The sequence below is a fragment of the Barbus barbus genome (assembly GCF_936440315.1).
Source record: "Barbus barbus genome assembly, chromosome: 1".
Classification (NCBI taxonomy): Eukaryota; Metazoa; Chordata; class Actinopteri; order Cypriniformes; family Cyprinidae; genus Barbus; species Barbus barbus.
This window is the reverse complement of record NC_136729.1, coordinates 43693692-43713522: the sequence shown is the minus strand read 5'-3', so window position 1 is coordinate 43713522 and position 19831 is coordinate 43693692. Positions and strand designations below refer to the sequence as shown.

Sequence of the window (19831 nt, the reverse complement as noted above, 5' to 3'; positions counted from 1 at the left end):
AAAATTCGAAATTACGAGTACTCAAAAATTTTATGACAAAAGGTTTCAAAAGCAACATGAAATCGAATATACAACCTAATTTACTTTTGTAGCATGATGCATTTCGAGAAAAAAAAATGCTATTCAGCGAGAAAAACAAATGTAGGATGGGACTCGACCTTATACATTGGGAAAAACACAACAGTAGCATCTGGAAACGTTGAAATGTTATGGTGTGGTGATGTTTATTTATTTACGCCATGCCAGCATCAAGGCTATTTTCATGGCCATCTCAGAATAAATTACACAAGGTATACAATTAACAAAAATTATAAAACACATTCAGGTGATACATTTATAAATAAATCAGTTAAACACACCTCTGAATAAAACCGTTGTCTACTTACATTAAAAACAGTGCAATCTAATAAAATATGCTTCACAGTCATTTTTGTTTGGCAAGTAACGCATGATGGTGGTTCCTCACCTTTTAATAAATATCCATGTGTTAAAAGACACCTTGTAAAAACAACTTGGTCATACCTAGATTTAAAATGAGCAAAAAATATATTTTTCTTACACTAGGATTTGAGCGGTGATGTCAGATAAACCCAAAAGTCATTTTCAGAGGTAAGTGTGCAGTAAGATCTTGCAGTTTAATAATGTGTAAAATGTGCACAGATGAATCTCACTCCTACGGTATCAACTGCTGACCAAGGTTATACAACATCAATAACCACAAAAAAACATGAAGGTTATAACACAAAGTAAAGGAACAAGTTCTTGTGCATTAAAACCTCCACAAGAAGCCATTATTTACATCATTTACTCTGGAAATGTAAACATTAAGCACATTCAAGATTTTTTTCACGGACTGGTTTATGGATATCTTTAAGAAAATAATAATTACATTTTTAGAAAAAAATAAAATATTTTTTGGTAGTTAAAAAAATTAAAATAAAATAAAATACAATATTAGATGAAAAACTCAAAAGTTAAATGAAAGCATTTGCAACTAAATAAATGAAACAAAAGGCAAAATGCAAAACTCAAAGGCACAACACTACAATGTTGTTGATGTTTTAGCATCTTGCTATTTGGTGGGATGGTTGTTGCTTACTAGCCAAACTCAAAAAGTCCCAAGTCTCCTGTCTTCACTGTCATGCATTACAACATGCTTTGACAACCTAAATTAAATTTATTCATGAATCAGTCTCTTACCAGCACTTTAATTCCATTTTTAGACATACTTGCACAGAAACTAAACGCTGTCTTAACCTACACTGGAGATTTATATTTAAGCTAAGTTTTCCAGTAAGCTCTGTGACCAGAGGACGGTGTTTGTGTGTCAGACATGAGTCAGCTTAGCTGGTATGAACATTGTTTCAGGTTTGTTTACACTGATGCTTGCCCACGCAGAGTCTACGACAACTGCCTTCTACCACACAAATCAGGAACACAGAGGACAAGAAGAGAACGTGATTGAGACGCAACAAAAAGTAAAAGATCTGAATACTGAGACATTGAACGATTCCCAAACTGGCTCCTTTGATTGGTTTTGGACACTGTGCAGTGAAAAAGACAGCTACTGCGAAGGCTTTGCATGTCGACGAAGCCCTTGAGTGAAATGCATGACGGTGTCATCTCTGTCAAAGTGTCAAAGTTCAGCTTCACCATTAAACACATCTGTGTCCATTTGCCAAGGGCTCCTAATGCAAGACGAACGAAGCTTTTATGGGTTTGGAACGACATGGGGGTAAGGGATTAATGACAAAATTTTCATTTTGGGGTGGAGAAACCCTTTAATGTCTCTGCTGTCACTGCTGTAGAAATATACCTCTAGCTGACGTCCTCATAATATATAGAAAGTCATATGCATGACATAATTTTTTTTAAATTATGATATACTAAATTATAAAACAAAAAGTCTAGGATTAGGATGTAAAAAGTTAAAATGAGATGAGGAGGAGTCATAATTTTGAAATAGAAAGTAAAAACAAACGAGATACCAAGTCACCATTTTGAAATGAAAATTCAAACTACATAATTATGAAAAAATGAAAATATGACAAAGTCACAATTGACAATTCAAATCTAAAATACAATTATGACTTTTTTTTTACTTTATTGAATTTGAGACTTTTCGACTGTCAAAATTATTACTTAGTACTTTATGATTTTGATTTTATGTCATAATTAACAATTAAAATACATACATAAATAAATGAACTGTTTAAAGGTACACTGTAAAAAATATTGAGCGCGCTCACATGAGGTGAAGACTCATATCAGCAGCAGCATAATAAAACTGCAGTTTTCTTTCTCATTTTTGATGTACTTTTTATTAAACATGAAGTTTAGGTGGTGCATTATAACATGCTCGTGCCTTTTTTAAAAGCCAACAGGCTATAGTTACCTCACAGCAATGAAGCATGATTTGCTGCCTGTTAATTGGTGGCAGGTGGTGTTAGGGGAGAGACATCCTCGCTCTAGAGAGCATCTGATTGAAAAACAATCTATGCAGTGCAGGATGAACTGTAAATTTGAATTTGTCAAATGTTAGTACATAATAGTACACTAATATAAACACAAATAGAGTACACTTTGAGAAACTAATTTTTAAGATATGATTTATGTTTTATAGGTTTAAATAGCCACAGATGGGAGTCACTGGATTAATTCAATAAATCTAAAGAAAAATGGCTGCGTCCTCGTCTTTCCATCAGTCAAAATCGCTCGATCCTGAGAGCTCCTCGACGGGATCGTCACTCTTCCCGTTTTGCATCCAGACAAAGCTCTTTTCATTTCCCTAAACTCGACTCGTCCCAAAGGTTTAAGACATCTCAATGACTACATGTCAGTCCGGCTCACACCACTGTACTGTTAAGCGGGCAAATAAAGCAAAACATTACAGCCATAAAATATCTGTTCACTCTCTCTACAACGAAGGGTGAGAAAAATATGATATAATTTCAATTATCAACCACTGCTAGGTCATCAATATGGTTCATGAACAAAATAATTACCAGTGGACTAGTTCATTATTGATGCGAAAGTGTGCATGAATTCAATAATTAAAAAGTGTAGAGTCAAATTATTCCTCTTCCACCACATTCACATTGGGACGTAGTGTGCCGATAGTATCATGTATCGACGATAGTGCCTGACGATAGCAAGACGATTATTATTATCAGGCTAGTAATACTAATACTATCTAATTAATATTAGGGTTTAGTTGTTGCATTATATTTCTTTTTCCGAGTTTTTACAGTGTTGCACGTTATAACCAATCACACACGATTATGCAGAGCTTATGAATGCAGTGGCCAATCAGAGGCGTTCAGAGGAGTCACCGGAAACACCGGAGTTTTGTTGTTCAGTGCACGCTGACTCACGAATTCTCTCACCATAAAAAACAACGTGTAGATGCATGTGCGATGTAAGTGTAAGAGATTTATTCATCAGACAGTGTAGACAGCTTCACTGATTATAACGGGAGTGTTTTTTAAAGTGCATTAACTCACGCTAGACTGAAGTCAGTTATCGTATTCTTTGCTCGTTTTCCGCTGCTTTTTGAGGAAATGTAAGAATTATAATTAGTAACTTACAATGTTTCTGTTAAATTGTTATGTTAAATACAAATTCAGCCATATTAAAAACATTAGGCTGCTTTAAGACTTACACTGGAGTTGGTTCACTTTCCGGCAATGAAACTAAGTAAATAAATAATTAAATAAATTAGCATGATAATGTAGTGTAGCGGCAATCTCACAGGCTGACGATAGGATGATATGAAAATTGAGCATATCGCCCAACACTACTGGGACTATCAGCTGCTCTGCCTGCCTCATGTCACTCATTCAGACAACTGTAGCAGCAGCTCCCCTTCAGATCACCCCAGACACTCGGAGATATCTCACAGTCGATGCGGCGGGGCCGGGAGAGGCTCAGGGAGCGATAATGGGCACTTACGGCTGTCGTAGCAGATGTTGCCGAGGGCTCGTCCCGTCTGGAGCAGTATTTCCTGGTCCTTACAGTTTAGCAGCTGAACCAGAGGAGGAATGAGTCCTGCTTCCACACACGGGCTCCTCATGAATTCTGCAAGAAACGCAACCATTTCAGCTCAATAAAACATTATCAGACAAACCCTAACTGACTTGAAGGAAAAGTTCACTTCCAGAATAAAAATTTGATGATAATTTACCAGTGTTGGGAAGGTTACTTTGGAGATGTAATAGGTTACAAGTTACCCAATCTAAAATGTAAGACGTAGTGTAACTATTTCAATTGCTTTATTAAAATTTATTATAAAAATGCTTTTATACCGAATCCGCAAAACACACTTGTAGTCAATCAGCAGTAAGGGGGCGTGTCTTGTAATGACAGAGAGAAGAGGGCGCTCAGTTTAAGTGCACAGGACGGATATTAGCAGGAAAATATCAGCGAAACAAAACGTTAAAAAGAAGGATTACAATCAGGCAAGAGATAGGACCCGCGTAAATATCGGAGCAGCTTTCCAGCGGTGGTGAGAACTCAAGGAGCGGGAAGGCCTGGAATCGGATGCCGAGGTTGCGTTGTTTTTTTATCTTGATAGGAGAGTAACGTTGATTTTGCTTCGTTTCACACAACTTATTCGTGTTGGCTTTTGTTTGAATATGCTTGTGTGTCATCTAGGGGTCGACCGATTATCGGCCTGGCCGATTATTGGCACCGATATTGAGCATTTTTATGATAATCGGTCTCGGTCATTTTCAAAACCGATGTGCCGATAAAATTATTTAATTTTACACAGCCACCACAAAATCAGACTTACTTTGAAATCATTCTGAGGTTAAATACTGATTTAAAACCAATACAAGAAATTGTTTAGCTATGATACCGTTTTTGAAATAACTTTTTTGCATATCTAAGACAGGAAACCAATGGCTTGGAAAAAAAAAACAGTTCATCTTTAAAAAAAAAAAAAGTATTTTTTTTTCAGTTAGGTGCCAATGCAACATTTAAGATTTAAAAAAAAAAATTTAATTAATCTAATATTTATATTTTATTTTATTTCAGATTTATCTTAATATATAAAAGCATACATAAATAAATAAATAACCGTTTTCATTTTAGTCGAGTCGACATTAACAACACTGACAAGCAGCAGCAGCCACATTTTCAAAAAATTTAGTTATTTTTTAAGATATCCATAAACTAACCAAAAAATATTTAAGATTTTGAATGTTTAAATGTTTGTAAATGATTGAATTTCCACAGAAATCATGTAAATAATGGCTTCTTATGGAAGGTTTAGTGCACAAGTTCAAGTGTTTCACCTAATATGTAGATTTTATTTCAGGTTTAATTCAATTAATACATTTTAATATATTTAGTATTCATTAAAAATTAAATGTAAAAAATATGTTACATTTAAAATTAATACAATTAAATTATATTTATTTATTTTACAATTTTTAATAGTTTTAGTTAACAACAACAATAAAAACAGCAACTAAGGAATTGCCATAATCAATGCACCATACTCACAGCGCAGTAGCAAAAGCATCACTTAAATACTCAAATTTATCCTGTTCGTGTTAGAAAGTGCTGGAGACGTTGCAGATGAAACGCAGATGTTCCCCGAGGAACGCTGACAGCCGAATGCCAGCAAGAGCTGCCAGAGATCTGGCACACCAGCAGGCCACTGTCATTAGCTACCTAGCAAACTGCTAAAAGGCCATTCATTATTTTAACCTTTTTATCTCAAGCACTCTCCATACACTTCCAAACCCCAGCTCTATCTGTCTGAAGTGCGCTTTAAAGAAACACTTGTGTAATTAGACTAAAAGCTTTAGGAGAAGAAGCGCACGGACTCTGCAGGACTGCAGGTTGATCTGTTAGATCTGTAATTACAAACGCAGACGTAAAAGCCCAGTGACTTCTAAAAGGCGATTTGGGCAAGATTTAGTAATTGCTGCTTTTCTCCAGGCCTATTTTCTTTGAATATACTAATATTTAATAAAAGTTAATTAAATAAAAAAATATATATATAATTTTAACGATTTAGTACTTAAAAACCAGTGATCAGGGAGACTAATTAAGCTGCACACAGAATTTCCTGCTGCGCTGGTGCGTTCGCACAATAAATTGAATTGCTGATTTGCATAAACAAGGTAACTTACGGCGAACGACTGGTTGTCAAACAGAATTCAAAAACAGATACAATTCATATAAATACATTCTCCGCTCCACACAGAAAGCTCTCCTGTATTCTAGTTTAGTCAGCCAAGCTGTTATTCAACCCTGTTAACATCACATCTGTGATTGGATTTTGAAAAGAAAGACATCCACGCAGAATAATGTTGCTAAAAACAGTAAAACTGGCAAATGGTACAAGCAAAATACATGTGAAATATTATAAATATTAATGCTGTCAACTGATTTAAAAAAAAAAAAAAAAAAAAAAAACTAAATCGCACATTTTTCTGAAATTAATCGCGATGTACTTTTTGAAGCTTGAAAATGTTAATTACCTAGACTTTTAATGGGTGCACAGAATATTAGAAACATCTTCAGTTGTGTTTTGAATATGATCGCAAGTCTTATAGGTTTGAAGCGACATGAGGGTGAGTAAATGATGACTGAATTTTCATTTTTGGGTGAATTATCCCTTTAATATCTTCACATATTTAAAATATTTTACAGGCAGTGTAATAAAATAGCTAATAAAAATGATCACTTTTATATTTAAATCGTGTAATGTAAGTAATGCATGTTTTTAATTAGAAAACCTACATGCAATTAATATTAATATATGATATTAATAACACGTTTATATTTAAAATTCAATTTAAAATTTTCTGTGCAGCATACATTCACATATTTTATTTTTTAGCCATATAATTGATCAAATTATAATCAATGAATGATCAAATGAAATAAGAGTAGTAAAATAAAAGTGCTTACTGCAGTTATAAATATTTATTTTCTCATATAGTACTGCCTATCTCATGACTGCATCACGCGGTGTGTTTAAGAGTCAACTCAATTTTAATCTGTTTGTCTGTTTTGAGATCGACTGGTTCTGCTGCGCTGATCTTATAGCTTACATGAGAGCCTATCATTTCCTTCACGCTGTCAATAGCAGTAATAAAAGCATGCATGAACGGCCACAGACTCGACTGCAGCGTCAGTGAATCTGGGGGAGAAGAAGCAGAGAGTAGCAGAGACAATCAAACAGACCTGAGTGGCAAAACAGGTTTATTTTATTATTTTAAAACCGGTTTCTGTTGGGAATGATAATATAGAGCTGTACTAAGGCTAGTGAAATGAAGACAGTATATTAAGGCTCTGAACTCACAAAAATTAAGACACTGGTTATTACAAAGTCAGTTATTTTTAATGACCTAAATCTTTCTTAAAGAATCACTCAGGGTTTTTTTTTTTTCTTTTCATTACAAAAATATCTGAAGAACTGAACAGTACTTTTTTTTTGGGGGGGGGGGGGGGGGGGGGGGTTCTGTTTTATCAGTAGCCTAAATAAATAGCATAACGTGCCCAGTGTTATTTTATTATCGAGATACTATATAGCAGGGCTTTTCAATTTGCTTCATTGGAGGGCTGGATTATTAAATTGAAAATTTGAAGGGGGCCAAGGGGGTGGAGGGCCGTCCAGATCTCTTTTTCGGGGGCCTATAAAATTTGAAATGAAATTTAAATGCTTATTCTGCAGTAAAATGAATATTACCAACACCAACATCTATAAAAGGTTAACATTAGTGCTGTCTGTCAATCGATTTATTCATTTTTTATATTAATTGCACATTTCCTGTAATTAATCGTGATTAAATCACATATTAATATATTTATATTGCCATAATTTCACATTGAACCTCCAAATTAATGTAGAAACAACAAACAGAGTATATTTTAAATATGTTTAAGCAACTTTTTCACCAAGTAGCCTATTAATGAAGACCAGTATCATTGATACCAACTAATAATGCTACTGCTGTCTCTATTAAATGCATTTCCCCTCAATTTTATCCATTAATTATAGCCATTAGGCATTTAACATTTAATAGGCTCTGAAAAATATAACTTTCAATTTAAGTGAACTTAAAACAAATAAATTATAAATTGTATGTGCATAAACTATATAGATTAATCCATATTCAAGCTACAAAAGTTCATCAGCGACTAGAGCAGTCGAGTGATTTATTTTTTCTTTTGTTCTTTGATTTACATCTATGACAGACTGCAGCAGGTTTCACTTTAAAAGCAGCGCTGTCTCTTTAAAACCTGACACACGTGACGCTGATCTGAACTGCATCCGATTTTTTCCCAACTCTTTACGGACTTTATAACCCATTTAAGACCGTGTTTACGAGGCCAAAAACACGCATTTTGATGTAATTCTGACTGTTTTTGTCTGTTGACGTTGCCACCTTGTGGACAAACTCATTACTGCAAAAATTATTTAAGGCTTATGTGCGACCTGCGCGTTCTCTTCCCTCGAGCCGGATGAAGATGATTGGTGGGGCTGCCAATTGAATAGCCCTATATTATTACTATTTTAAATTTAAATTAAATTTTTATATTTTATTGTACAGTGTTGGGGAAGCCACTCTGAAACTGTAGCTTGACCAGCTACAAGCTACTCGTAAATTAAAGTAGTAAAGCTACATTCAAGCTACCCTTCTGAAAAAGTAGCGAGCTACACTACAAGTTACTATCAAAAAGTAGCTAGCTACATTGAAACTAGGGTGAATTCAGGTTGATTGGGACACTTTTTTTTTTCTACAGTGCAATAAAGCAGGAAAATTCATCAGTTTAAAAAGGCTAGTATTCACCTCCTGTACGTGCATAAAGTCTTCGACGTAGACCGCATTTTAATCTTTGTTTTGCATAAATTTGATTCATGTGAAATATTTCACTCCTGTACATCCTTTGCAAAATCATCAGAAAATCTGTTGTCGGTGGACTGACTGTAAAGCCTTGCGATGCACGATATGACAACAGAAGGCGGAAATGAACAAATTTAGTTTGTCATCTCGTCAGAAGACGACGCTAAGCTACTTCAATGCATTACAGGCTCGTGACTCGTCAGAACGCAAAACAGAATGTAGCGTTGGGTCGCGCTACACCGCTACTTGCTGGAAAAAGTAGTTAGCTACTGGAAAAGCTACACTGTTTTAAAAGTAGCGGAGCTACCGTCACGCTACAGAAAAATGTAGTTAAGTTACTAGCGTTGCAACTTGTAGCTAGCTACTCCCCAACACTGTTATTGTTTTTTATTTCAAGCAATTTTTTTATGGCTTTAGTTTACTATAATAACCCTGAATGGGTCGCCTCATTGGGTGACACCTCCTACTATCGGACACTTAATGTTTATGGAATAAATGAATCATGTCTAACTGCTTTTAGCTCATTTCTACAATGCCATTGTTGACTTGTGCGTGAAGCTGCATCCACACCACTAGGTGATCCACACCACCAAAATGATTTAGGAAGCAACAACTGGCGATGCAGGAGCACTTACCATTTTTGGCCACCTCTGCAATGATGTTGGCTACTTTTGGTGTACATGAGTTCTGCGCAGACAGAAGAGCAGGCATCATGGCAAGAGCCCCCATCTCCTGGATCTTTCCACTGGTCTCAACATCTGAAAACAGAGCGAGGAACATCTGTGAATTATATGATAATCAGAAAGGATCTGACCTGCAAACGCAAAGGTTTCAGATTCAGTCCAGGAAGTGAAGCATCATTGAAATAAAACACTTCCAACATGACATATAGTCTAGATATGGTGATTTTGGTTTGACATGTTCATATTGAACCTGTGAACAATTGAAACGCTTTCATAGATGGTTATTTTGCCAGTTATAATATCAGAAATCTAGTTAATCTTAGTAAATTTTGCCTTTGTGCTACAGTACCTTGGCAATAAATTACAGAAATCTAGTTTACACTACTGCAAGAGTGTGTCTAACATATTACCTGAGGTTGTAATGGTAAATTTGACATATTTCGCTCTTGTGATTGCCATAATCAAAATCTATTGTAAATTTCACTATTAGAGCAAATGGAAACATAAAAATAACATTTGCTGTAATCTTCCATTCACCACTATAGAAATGTATCCTTGTATGACGACTTCCTCTTCTGAGAGCACCAGAAATGTGAAAATGGTCCATTTAGGACTAACACAGGGTTCACTTTTTGAACAATGAATTTCCACGACGTACATGTCCTTTAAAGTCATTCATGATTACTAGAAAAGATTGGTGGGATAGATTTTCATTTCAGACACTAATCTTTGGAATTAATGCATCTACACAAGAATATTAAGTCTCTCAACCAGATGTTAACACCGATGTTGGTTTGTGGGGAGGTTTTACACAACCACATATAAAGAGCAATAACTAGTTGCTGAAACTAATTCATTTTAAAAGAACATCAAAACTAGGAACAGGTTCTTAGCCGCCTGGTAAAAAAAGTCATATTTACAATAGTTTTGTTATTGTTAACCAAGACTAAAAAAAAATTTAGTTAACTAAAATATAGCTGAAATAAAAAAAATAAACACTATATATTAAAAACATAAAATAAAATTTTAAATGTTGCCATTAAACTACCGTTCTTACATTATCACAAACATTCTAAATGAAAACTTACCATAGACAGAAACAGTCAGCACTACTGCCTTTTCTTTTGCATTTAAATCTTTATTACAAGCAATCCTACGCTTCATAAAGAACTTTGGGTAACACTTTATTTTAGGGTCTCTTAACTAGTTGCTTATTAGCATGCATATTACTAGAATATTAGCCATTTATTAGTACTAATTAAGCACATATTAATGCCTTATTCTACATCCCTAATCCTACCCAACACCTAAACTTAACAGCTACCTTACTAACTATTAATAAACAGCAAATTAGGAGTTTATTGAGGGAAAAGTCGTAGTTCATAGTGAATAAGTGTTCCCTATTCTAAAGTGTTACCAAACTTTGTTTTACTACCTCCACGAGTGCCATCTATTATTGCCTTGTTTGTCTAAAAGTGCTCTTTTCCTTTTTTTGTTAACACATTTTCTTCCTGAAACAGCAGTAACAAACAAAAAATAACTGTGCAAATTCAGAACCCAGCCCCAACCCACAGTAAAATTATTTTCACATGGATTCCAGAAAAGATGACACAACATCAAACGCTGAATGATACAAACTTACAGTTTCCACACTAGATCCATGCACACGAGAAGTTGAGAGTGCTATCGAGACAAACACACATTTGTCCATGTTTGTGTCCAACAAACACACAGTCCAGGTTCGTATATATATATATATATATAAAACCTTGAGAGTGTGATTCCTTTGGTCCAAATCTATAAGGATATGCGACTTTACAGAATTCATATCTGCATCCAATACAATTTCAAAATCCAAAAATTTCAAGAGATTTCAAGAGATTTCAAGAAAAAAGTAGTGTCATGAGTACAAGGGGAATAAACTGAAAGAAATACAAAATTCTGGATGCCAGCGTCTCTCATCTCCTTCATAATTGGCATAAATGCACTTCTTTTTGCGGTGACTGGAGAAAAATCTGGAAAGAAAGACAGCGTTGCTCCGTCTGAAGTTTTCACCGGGACATGAAGTCTGGCGGTCCACAGAATGAGCTCTCTGTCCGTGTACCGCAGCAGTTTAAAGATGAGCGCGATCTGAGGAGAGCCTTGTGTACACGCGATGCGCTCGCTCCACTTCAATCTCTTTGCCCGCCAGAGACGGGAGCCACATCAGTAGCGATCTTTTCAATAAGTCCATAGGGCCATCCTTTCTGGATCCTTCAGGCAATCCGACCAGATGCAGATTGCTGCGCCTATTGCGATCCTGCAAGCCCACAACCTGTTGCTCGAGCGTGGCAACGCGCTTATCATGATCTGCGACAACTTTCTTTTGTTCTCTCATCTCCCCTGTAAGAAGATCCAGTTTAGAGCAAAGCAACTGAACAACTGACATGTGAGAAGCGGACTACGCATTGCCGTCAACTCGGTTCTTAGAATATCCTCAAAGTGTGTAACAGTGTTCGCCATCTTGACCATCATATCGCTCGCGGTCAGTAACTTGGATTTCTGTGTGAACCTGGCGTTATGTGTGTGCGCTTCAAGTGTGCATGAGTGCACAAGTCTCCAGGAGAGCTCGTGAGCCCTGAATGGTTTAAACACCGGCAAAAATTAAATAGAAATGCAATTTATAAACTTTATTGATGATACGAGACTGCCTATATTGAGCAAGAGACAATTCCGGGGCAGTCGTGGCCTAGTGGATAGAGAGTTGGACTTGTAACCCGAAGGTCGTGGGTTCGAGTCTCAGGTCCGGCAGGGATTGTAGGTGGGGGAGTGAATAACCAACACTCTCTCCACCCTCAATACCACGACTGAGGTGAGACCCTTGAGCAAGGCACCGAACTCCCATTGGCTGCCCACTGCTCCGGGTGTATATTCACTATTGTGTGTACGCTTGGATGGGTTAAATGCAGAGCACAAATTCTGAGTATGGGTAACCATACTTGGCCACACACCACTTCCCCCCTCCCCTTGTGACAACTGTGCAGCTGGCTTATAGTGCAGACGCGATGTGATTTGAAGCCATATATAAAACTTAATCAGATAGTCTTTTCCGGTCTAAATGGGCCTTTTTGTGTAAGAATAAGCTGGGCAGAATTCAAGTAATACTGCCTCATCCTGAAACCGTCATTAGTGAAACAATAAGCTTGATCTTTCAATTGCATTTTAACTGACGCTTTCCATTTATTAGATTTTTAATCACATTTCAAGTTGGCTACATTTTTCTTGCCAATGTGACACAGCAGAATAAAAAGTGCGAGTTTTTTATCAACAAAATGGATTTAGTTCAATCCTGCAAGCTGTCCTTAAGTCAAGACTCCTGCCCTTTTCAATCATTCTTCATTTCAGCGAAATAAGGAAAATGAACAGCTTTATAAAAGAAATGCAGACTTACTATTGTGGGCCAAAGCTTTGAGCAGGCAGTCCAAGCAGCCCTCGACACTGTCTGAAGCGCTGTCTGCCGATGAAAGCTTCAGCGTTTTCAGGGCTTCGCTCAGGTTATCCGCTGATGGACAAGAAATAATGAACAGCTTTAGCTCTTCAATAGTTTACAATTGCACACAATCATGAAACGACAAAACACCTATTTGTAAAGGCGCAGTGTTCTCAAGGAGTCCAAATCAATGAACATATTAACCCTATAAAGCCGACTGCATCATATTTGCCTCTAAATGATCAGTATGATCAAAACTTTGCTAAAAAAAAAAACTGTTGTAGACAATCTACTACATGCTACATCTAACAACGAGATATAGAGTGACACATGATATTTACATGCATTTGATTTACTCAAACTATCATAATTCCATGTTAATTTTTGACCATATTAATATCAAAAAATGCACCTAATTTCATATTTTTGCTCAGTTTGGGCCTCTAAACAAAACTGAGCTCCATACTTTCTTATATCATACTATACGAGTCATAAAAGCCTTATGTATCAAATACGATATTCAATAAAAAACATATGCAAACTTTTTTTCAGTGTTTTGCCTAAAAGTTCAATAAACTGCTCCATTTTTTAAAAATGTAATTTTTCAGAGTTATTTCATGCTTTACATGGTTAATTTGATGATTGTACATAGCAATATTAGAATTACTAATAAAAAGGTTTGTCTTACAATCTGTATGTTTTTTCCTCCTAAGTTACTGCCTTTTTGCCTTAACTTCATTAGGACAGAGCAACGGCTGACAGTAAGCACTGAGATTAACAGGGTCGAGTCCAGATCTCGGGTCCCATGACTCATCATACTACATACACTCATTTCGCTGATGCTTTTATCCAAAGTTTGCATGCATTATCTAGGAACTGTACCCATGACCTTGCTGTTGCAGGTGCCATGCTCTACTGTTTGATTCACAGAAACATCTGTATGATTGGAAGCTCTTTTAATAGGTAGAAGAGCTAAACTAACACGACAAGGGCAGAAAAAAGCCAATTAAAGTGCGAATGGTGATTCTCGAATACACTTGTCACTCTGGGGGTGGTTAAAGCCAGCGAAGCCTTCGTTCCATTAACAGACTCCAACAAATCACGTCGAGATAAAGGCCAACAGAGATCATCAAATCACCCGTCTACTTTATAGCTAGTCGAGAAAAAAGAAATAAAACCACAAATTCCCAAGAACTTTCAGCTGCCAATTAACTACAACATACTCCTGCATAAAGCATAACTACTATACAAAATACTAATTAAACCAGCTCTATGTTCCATTAAAAATAATAAATTAATTTATCATTTAAATATATTTGGTGCAATTTTCTACACAAGATGGTTGTGACTTCTTTGTGTTTGTTTGGATACCAAGAAAGTTCATTTGAATGACAAATTAATAAAATTACTTAAAAGTTTTCATGTTAAAATAATAAAAAACAGAATCCAGACAAACACGCTTTTGGTGTAAATTAATATGTTGCAATTATACCAAACTTGGCCAAAATAGTAGCATGCAAACAAAATGAATTACCTTAATCTTGTTCAAATAAAATACAAAAAAATAATAATTTTGCCATCATTTACTCACCCTCATGTTGTTTCAAACCTGTATTTGAAAGTTGAGTTTCTTTCTCCTGTTAAACACAAAAGAAGATCATTTGAAGAATGCTGGTTGCTGGTACCCATTGAAATCTATAGTATGTGAAAAAAATATACACTATGGAAGTCAATGGATACCAGCAACTGTTCAGTTATCAACATTCTTCAAAATATGTTCTTTGTTGATTAACAGAAGATAGAAATTTATACAGGTTTGGAACAACAGATTCCAGATTGCATTTATTTGCATTTAACTCATTTATTTAAAAGGAAAACAATGCAATTAATTAAATCAACAATGCATGCATATCTGTAGTGAGTTTTAAACCTTTTCCAGAGATGGTTGTATTATTATAGCAGTTTTGGCTGCTGTATTGTGACATTCCTCTGAGTGTAAAAGAAAAAATATAGGGCCGGGAATTCGGTTCTGTCCATTGGATGGAGGCAGATCTGAATGCAAGCTTACAGTCGATCGTAAGAAAGCGGCGGGCACCAGAAGATCAATTTAAGATATTCTGATTAAGAATTATCAAAAAAGGTTGGGGGAAAAAAAAACATATGCATGGATGAATAATTCACAATAACATTAAAAACATGCATTCAGAAAATAGGTGAATAGATGAACAAACAAACAAAATTAACTGATTAATCTCACTTTTTCACCTCTATTTTCAAGTCGGCATGAAATCCGAATTGATCCTATTTATTTTCTTGATGCATGTTACTGATCATATTGTGAATTATTCATTCATGCATTTTTTCATAGTTTTACTTTGTGATCTGTAATGAAAAGAAAAGCTTATATGATTTTTGAGCTGTTGCACTGAGGAAAGCATCATAATGCGGTAGTAAAGTCAGTTGCAATGCCTGTTTCATATCGAGATATTTTGAAATATTTGTCAGCGTTTTTGTGCCTAAAATGGAATTCAAAGGAACATTCTTTAAAATAGCTTCTTTTTTCAAGAAAGAAAGCCACACAGATCTGTATGTAAAGGCATGGGGGTGAATTTATGGTTGAACTATCCCTTTAACAAAATAATGTGTTTAAGCCCTAAAACTTACATAGACGACAAACGCAGCAGAATACATATGATACTAATAATAATACCACGTTAGTTAATAAGAACTAGTACTGTCAAACGATTAATCGCATCCAAAATAAAAGTTCTTGGTTACATAATATCGGACCCTGGAGCACAAAAGCAGTCATAAGTCGCTGGGGTATATTTATAGCAATAGCCAAAAATACATTGTATGTGTCAAAATTATCCATTTTTCTTTTATGCCAAAAATCATTAGGACATTAAGTAAAGATCATGTTCCATGAAGATATTTTGTAAATTTCCTTCCATAAATATATCAAAACTTAATTTGATTAGTAAGTGAAGCACTTCATTTGGACAACTTTAAAGGCGATTTTCCCAATATTTTGATTTTTTTGCACCCTCAGATTCCAGATTTTCAAATAGTCTCAGTCAAATATTGTCATATCTTAACAAAGCCTAATTATTCAGCTTTCATATGATGTATAAATCTCAATTTTGCAAAATTGACCCTTATGACTGGTTTTGTGATCCAGGGTCACATATTATGTAAACAAAAACTTTCATTTTGGATGCAATTAATCGCGATTAATCGTTTGACAGCACTAAGAAGAACATATTTCTAATTTTCTGTCGAATAACGTTACTTGTGCCTACTGCGGGAGTAAATAAGACCAAAAAACAGGTTGGAAATCACTGCCCCAAACATACACCGCAACCCATCCCTCCATCATAATATCCAGTGTATGTCTGCTTATATGTGACCTCCTTTTCTGCAGACTCACCATCTTACCGTTTCACGATCCAGATTGTTCATATTCGTTTGAATCACAGTGCCATGCACATTCAGTTCACCACACATGCACTGCAAGATCTCCCAGTATCTAGTTCACATATTTGTGTCAAGTATTACATCACAGGCTGTCAATCACACATGCACCGGGATGCACTGGGGATGTCTAAGAAATATGAGATGTGTTATTACTACCAAACTTCATTTCCTAGATGCACTGCAAATTTAAACACTCATTTCCTTCAGGCACTGCTGATCATCTCACCAAGCCAGATGAATATAATTAGCCCAAAAATGAAGGATGCTGAGCATGTTGTGGTCCTGATGTGCATTTGTTAATAATCCATGGCAACGTTACATCACAGCCTCTCTGAAGGATGGGCTCTCAAAATGAGTCCAAAGCACATAATGTGAGCACGCTCTGGTTGTGCCTCAAAACCATTAGTTTTAGCCACTCACACACTCTCTAGTGTGCATTTATAATTTGCAAATATTAAATACTTTTCATGAGGAATTGGTATTCTTCCACAGATATCTTCATGTTTCGCTTTACTTACCCATCTGGCTAGTGTGTGTGATAGTCCACGGGCTCCGAGTGTGGTCTCTGGAGGACTAAGTGCGCTGGTTATCTTGAGGCGGGTACCGGATCGGTTTTGGTTCGCTTGTCAGACAGATATCCGGGCAAGGCCCACCTTAACCCACGCTGCTCCGGTGAAAACAGCCGCTCCCGCTACAGATGAACCGGGGAGATGCATACAACTGGGCGAAACCCCTCTGTGCTGATGTCGGGGATTACGTTATTTTATTACGAAGAGATGAATGCTCATGTGCAACAAAATAAATACCAGCGGCACTTCAGATGCACTTCCTTCTAGTGCGCGAGCTGTCTGATGATTCCCCGCACAGCAGACCCGCCTCCCTCTCAGCTGATTGGTTTGTGATCCGCACAGAAGGTTCTTGTCTCGACGCTGATTGGTGGACTTCGTTGTCGGTAAAACAAGCCACGCCCTTTCAGGGTTTGCTCGAGTCATGTTGCTTGTGTTACAACCTTACAGTCTATGGTTACAACTCAAACATGTGATGAGAAGTCTGACTCGTTTACGCGAATCGGTTCTTTGAATAACCGGTTAAACAAAAAAATTATAATAATAAATAAATAAATAAATCTGTGATTCGTGTGCGTCATGACGTAAATACGTCATCACGTGGTCAGTAAAGCTGTTGATTAGGTTTTATTTCGATTAAGTTTTATTAGTAAAACTGTTTTATTATAAATGAGCAGACCAGTACCTCCACCTCTTCATTTGATTTAACTTTTTGATCAATTTTAGAAAACAGCAGGTAGGAGAACGTCAACTGGTATTATTCACACCACTAAATGATAATATTACCCCCTCTACTGGGCATTTTTGTGAAGTAAATGATCAAAGCAATTTGCAATTAGCGTTTAGAAAATACCCGATATTCCTTGGTGATTTTGTAACTGTGAGAATAAAAAATTACAATGATATAATATATATTAGTATTATTAAAATATATTATACAGCTCCATACCCATTCAAGCTAATTCAGCAGTACCTAAAATGGTCATATATGGACAATCAGACAAAAACACATTTAATAATTATGTATAATTTAATTTTGGTGATTACCACCCTTCTATGAAACACTCATGACCTGTTAGATTTGTAGCAAATCAGATGAAAGCAATGTTTATTTGTTCATTTCAACATGTTCAGCCTGAGATTCAGTGTAGTGGGATTGGTTGCTATTTGTCAACAATTTAAATATATTACACGATTTGGCTATCAACTATTAAATTAACTATTAATTACAACATTAATATCATATTATATATTGCAAGGAGACCACCTACTGGGTGATTAAAAATATGTAATGTAATGCAATAAAATGGACTTATATAAAGAATTAGACCAGCTAATTAATGTATATTATATTACATTATATTATTAAAAAATCAAGCAGGCTCTCTTTATCACTGCACTAGCTCTTCAGCTGCAAACACAACACACACACACACTAGTAAAGTTCAATATATATTGTATTATGAGTTTATTATATTGTATCATTTCATTTGTACAATCAATGCAGTTGTAATGGCCTGTCCTCAGTAACCTGACATTAAATGAACACAACATTCAGCACAGAATGGCAGCGCTGTATTGACTGTAGCTGTGTTTAGTATACAGATAATTATGGTGAGATATATTTGTCTGGCACACACACTGTTAGTCACTGCTTTTATTTTTAAGTAGTTTGAAACTGTTGACTACCCTTACATTACTGTATTATGGTAAGGTGATGGTACTTTGATACATAGCATGGATCTAAATGGTTACCACCAATTACTGCATGGTACCTTTTTTTTTGTACATTTATATCCAAACTGCAGTGTCTCACAATAACTCATATAAAAGCTGAATCTTCATGCATGTGTGTGTGTGTGTGTGTGTGTGTGTGTGTGTGTGTGTGTGTTTTTGTTTTTTGCACCTTTGCTTGAAGAAATTCATATCTAATCTTTACAGAAATAATATGCATTAAAACATTCATAATGTTCATTTATTTTAACGTTTATACATTCATATACATTTGTATGTGCAATATGTGCTTTTTTGACCCACAGTACAGTAAAAAGTATTTTACATTGCTTTAGTATGATAGTCAACATATCAAAATAAGTGCATTTCTTTATGGCAAAAGATAATTGAAACTTAGTAATCGTTAAAGTAAAACTTGACATTACAAAGTGTATTTTTAAAAAGCGTGTTCAGGAACATAGTCATGAAAGTACACCTTTATTTCATTGATATTATATTATCTGAAAGTACAGTTTTTTAAAAAGTAGCCTACTTCTATGATTTGAAATACATTCAATACAAAAAAATACATCAAATGTATGCAGGGATGGGCAGTATTTTGTATTTAAATGAATTTAATCTGAATTTAATCTTTTTTTTTTGTATTTTCAAAATACATAAAATACTTTTTTGCCAATCAACCTCTTTATTAGACTGCTGATCTCCCGTATCAACAAGTATACAGAAATACTAAATACAAAAACACTAACATTAAATGTATTTAAATACAAAATACATGTATTTGAAATATCCAGGAAATATCCAGGAAATCAGCAGTCTAATAGGAGGTTGATCGGCAAGTAACCTATTTTGAAAATTAATAAATACTAAGTTTAAATGTATTTAAATGCAAAATACATTAGATTTTTCAAAGGTATTTAAATACAAAATAGTATTTGAAATACATGTAACCTATTTAATATACATGCCCATCCCTGAAAATATGTATTTTGCCTCAAAAAAAGGTCTATTTTTAAGATAATATCTTTACTGTCA

The 19831-nt window shown here is 35.4% G+C and overlaps 1 protein-coding gene across 2 annotated transcripts in view; it reads right to left on the bottom strand.

The window, feature by feature from the left end:
• LOC306869272 (rap1 GTPase-GDP dissociation stimulator 1-like) overlaps positions 1-17379 on the bottom strand; it is a 42368-nt gene extending 24989 nt beyond the window's left edge. For both annotated transcript variants that reach the window (XM_079415960.1, XM_079415961.1), the window contains exons 1-4: positions 17015-17379; positions 12981-13091; positions 9503-9625; positions 3952-4077 (exon numbers count right to left, since the gene is read on the bottom strand). In XM_079415960.1, coding sequence (XP_079272086.1) covers positions 3952-4077; positions 9503-9625; positions 12981-13091; positions 17015-17018 — 364 coding nt within the window. In that variant the 5' untranslated portion in view covers positions 17019-17379. The remainder of the gene's footprint in view (positions 1-3951; positions 4078-9502; positions 9626-12980; positions 13092-17014) is intronic.
• Between the last annotated feature and the right edge of the window lie 2452 nt (positions 17380-19831).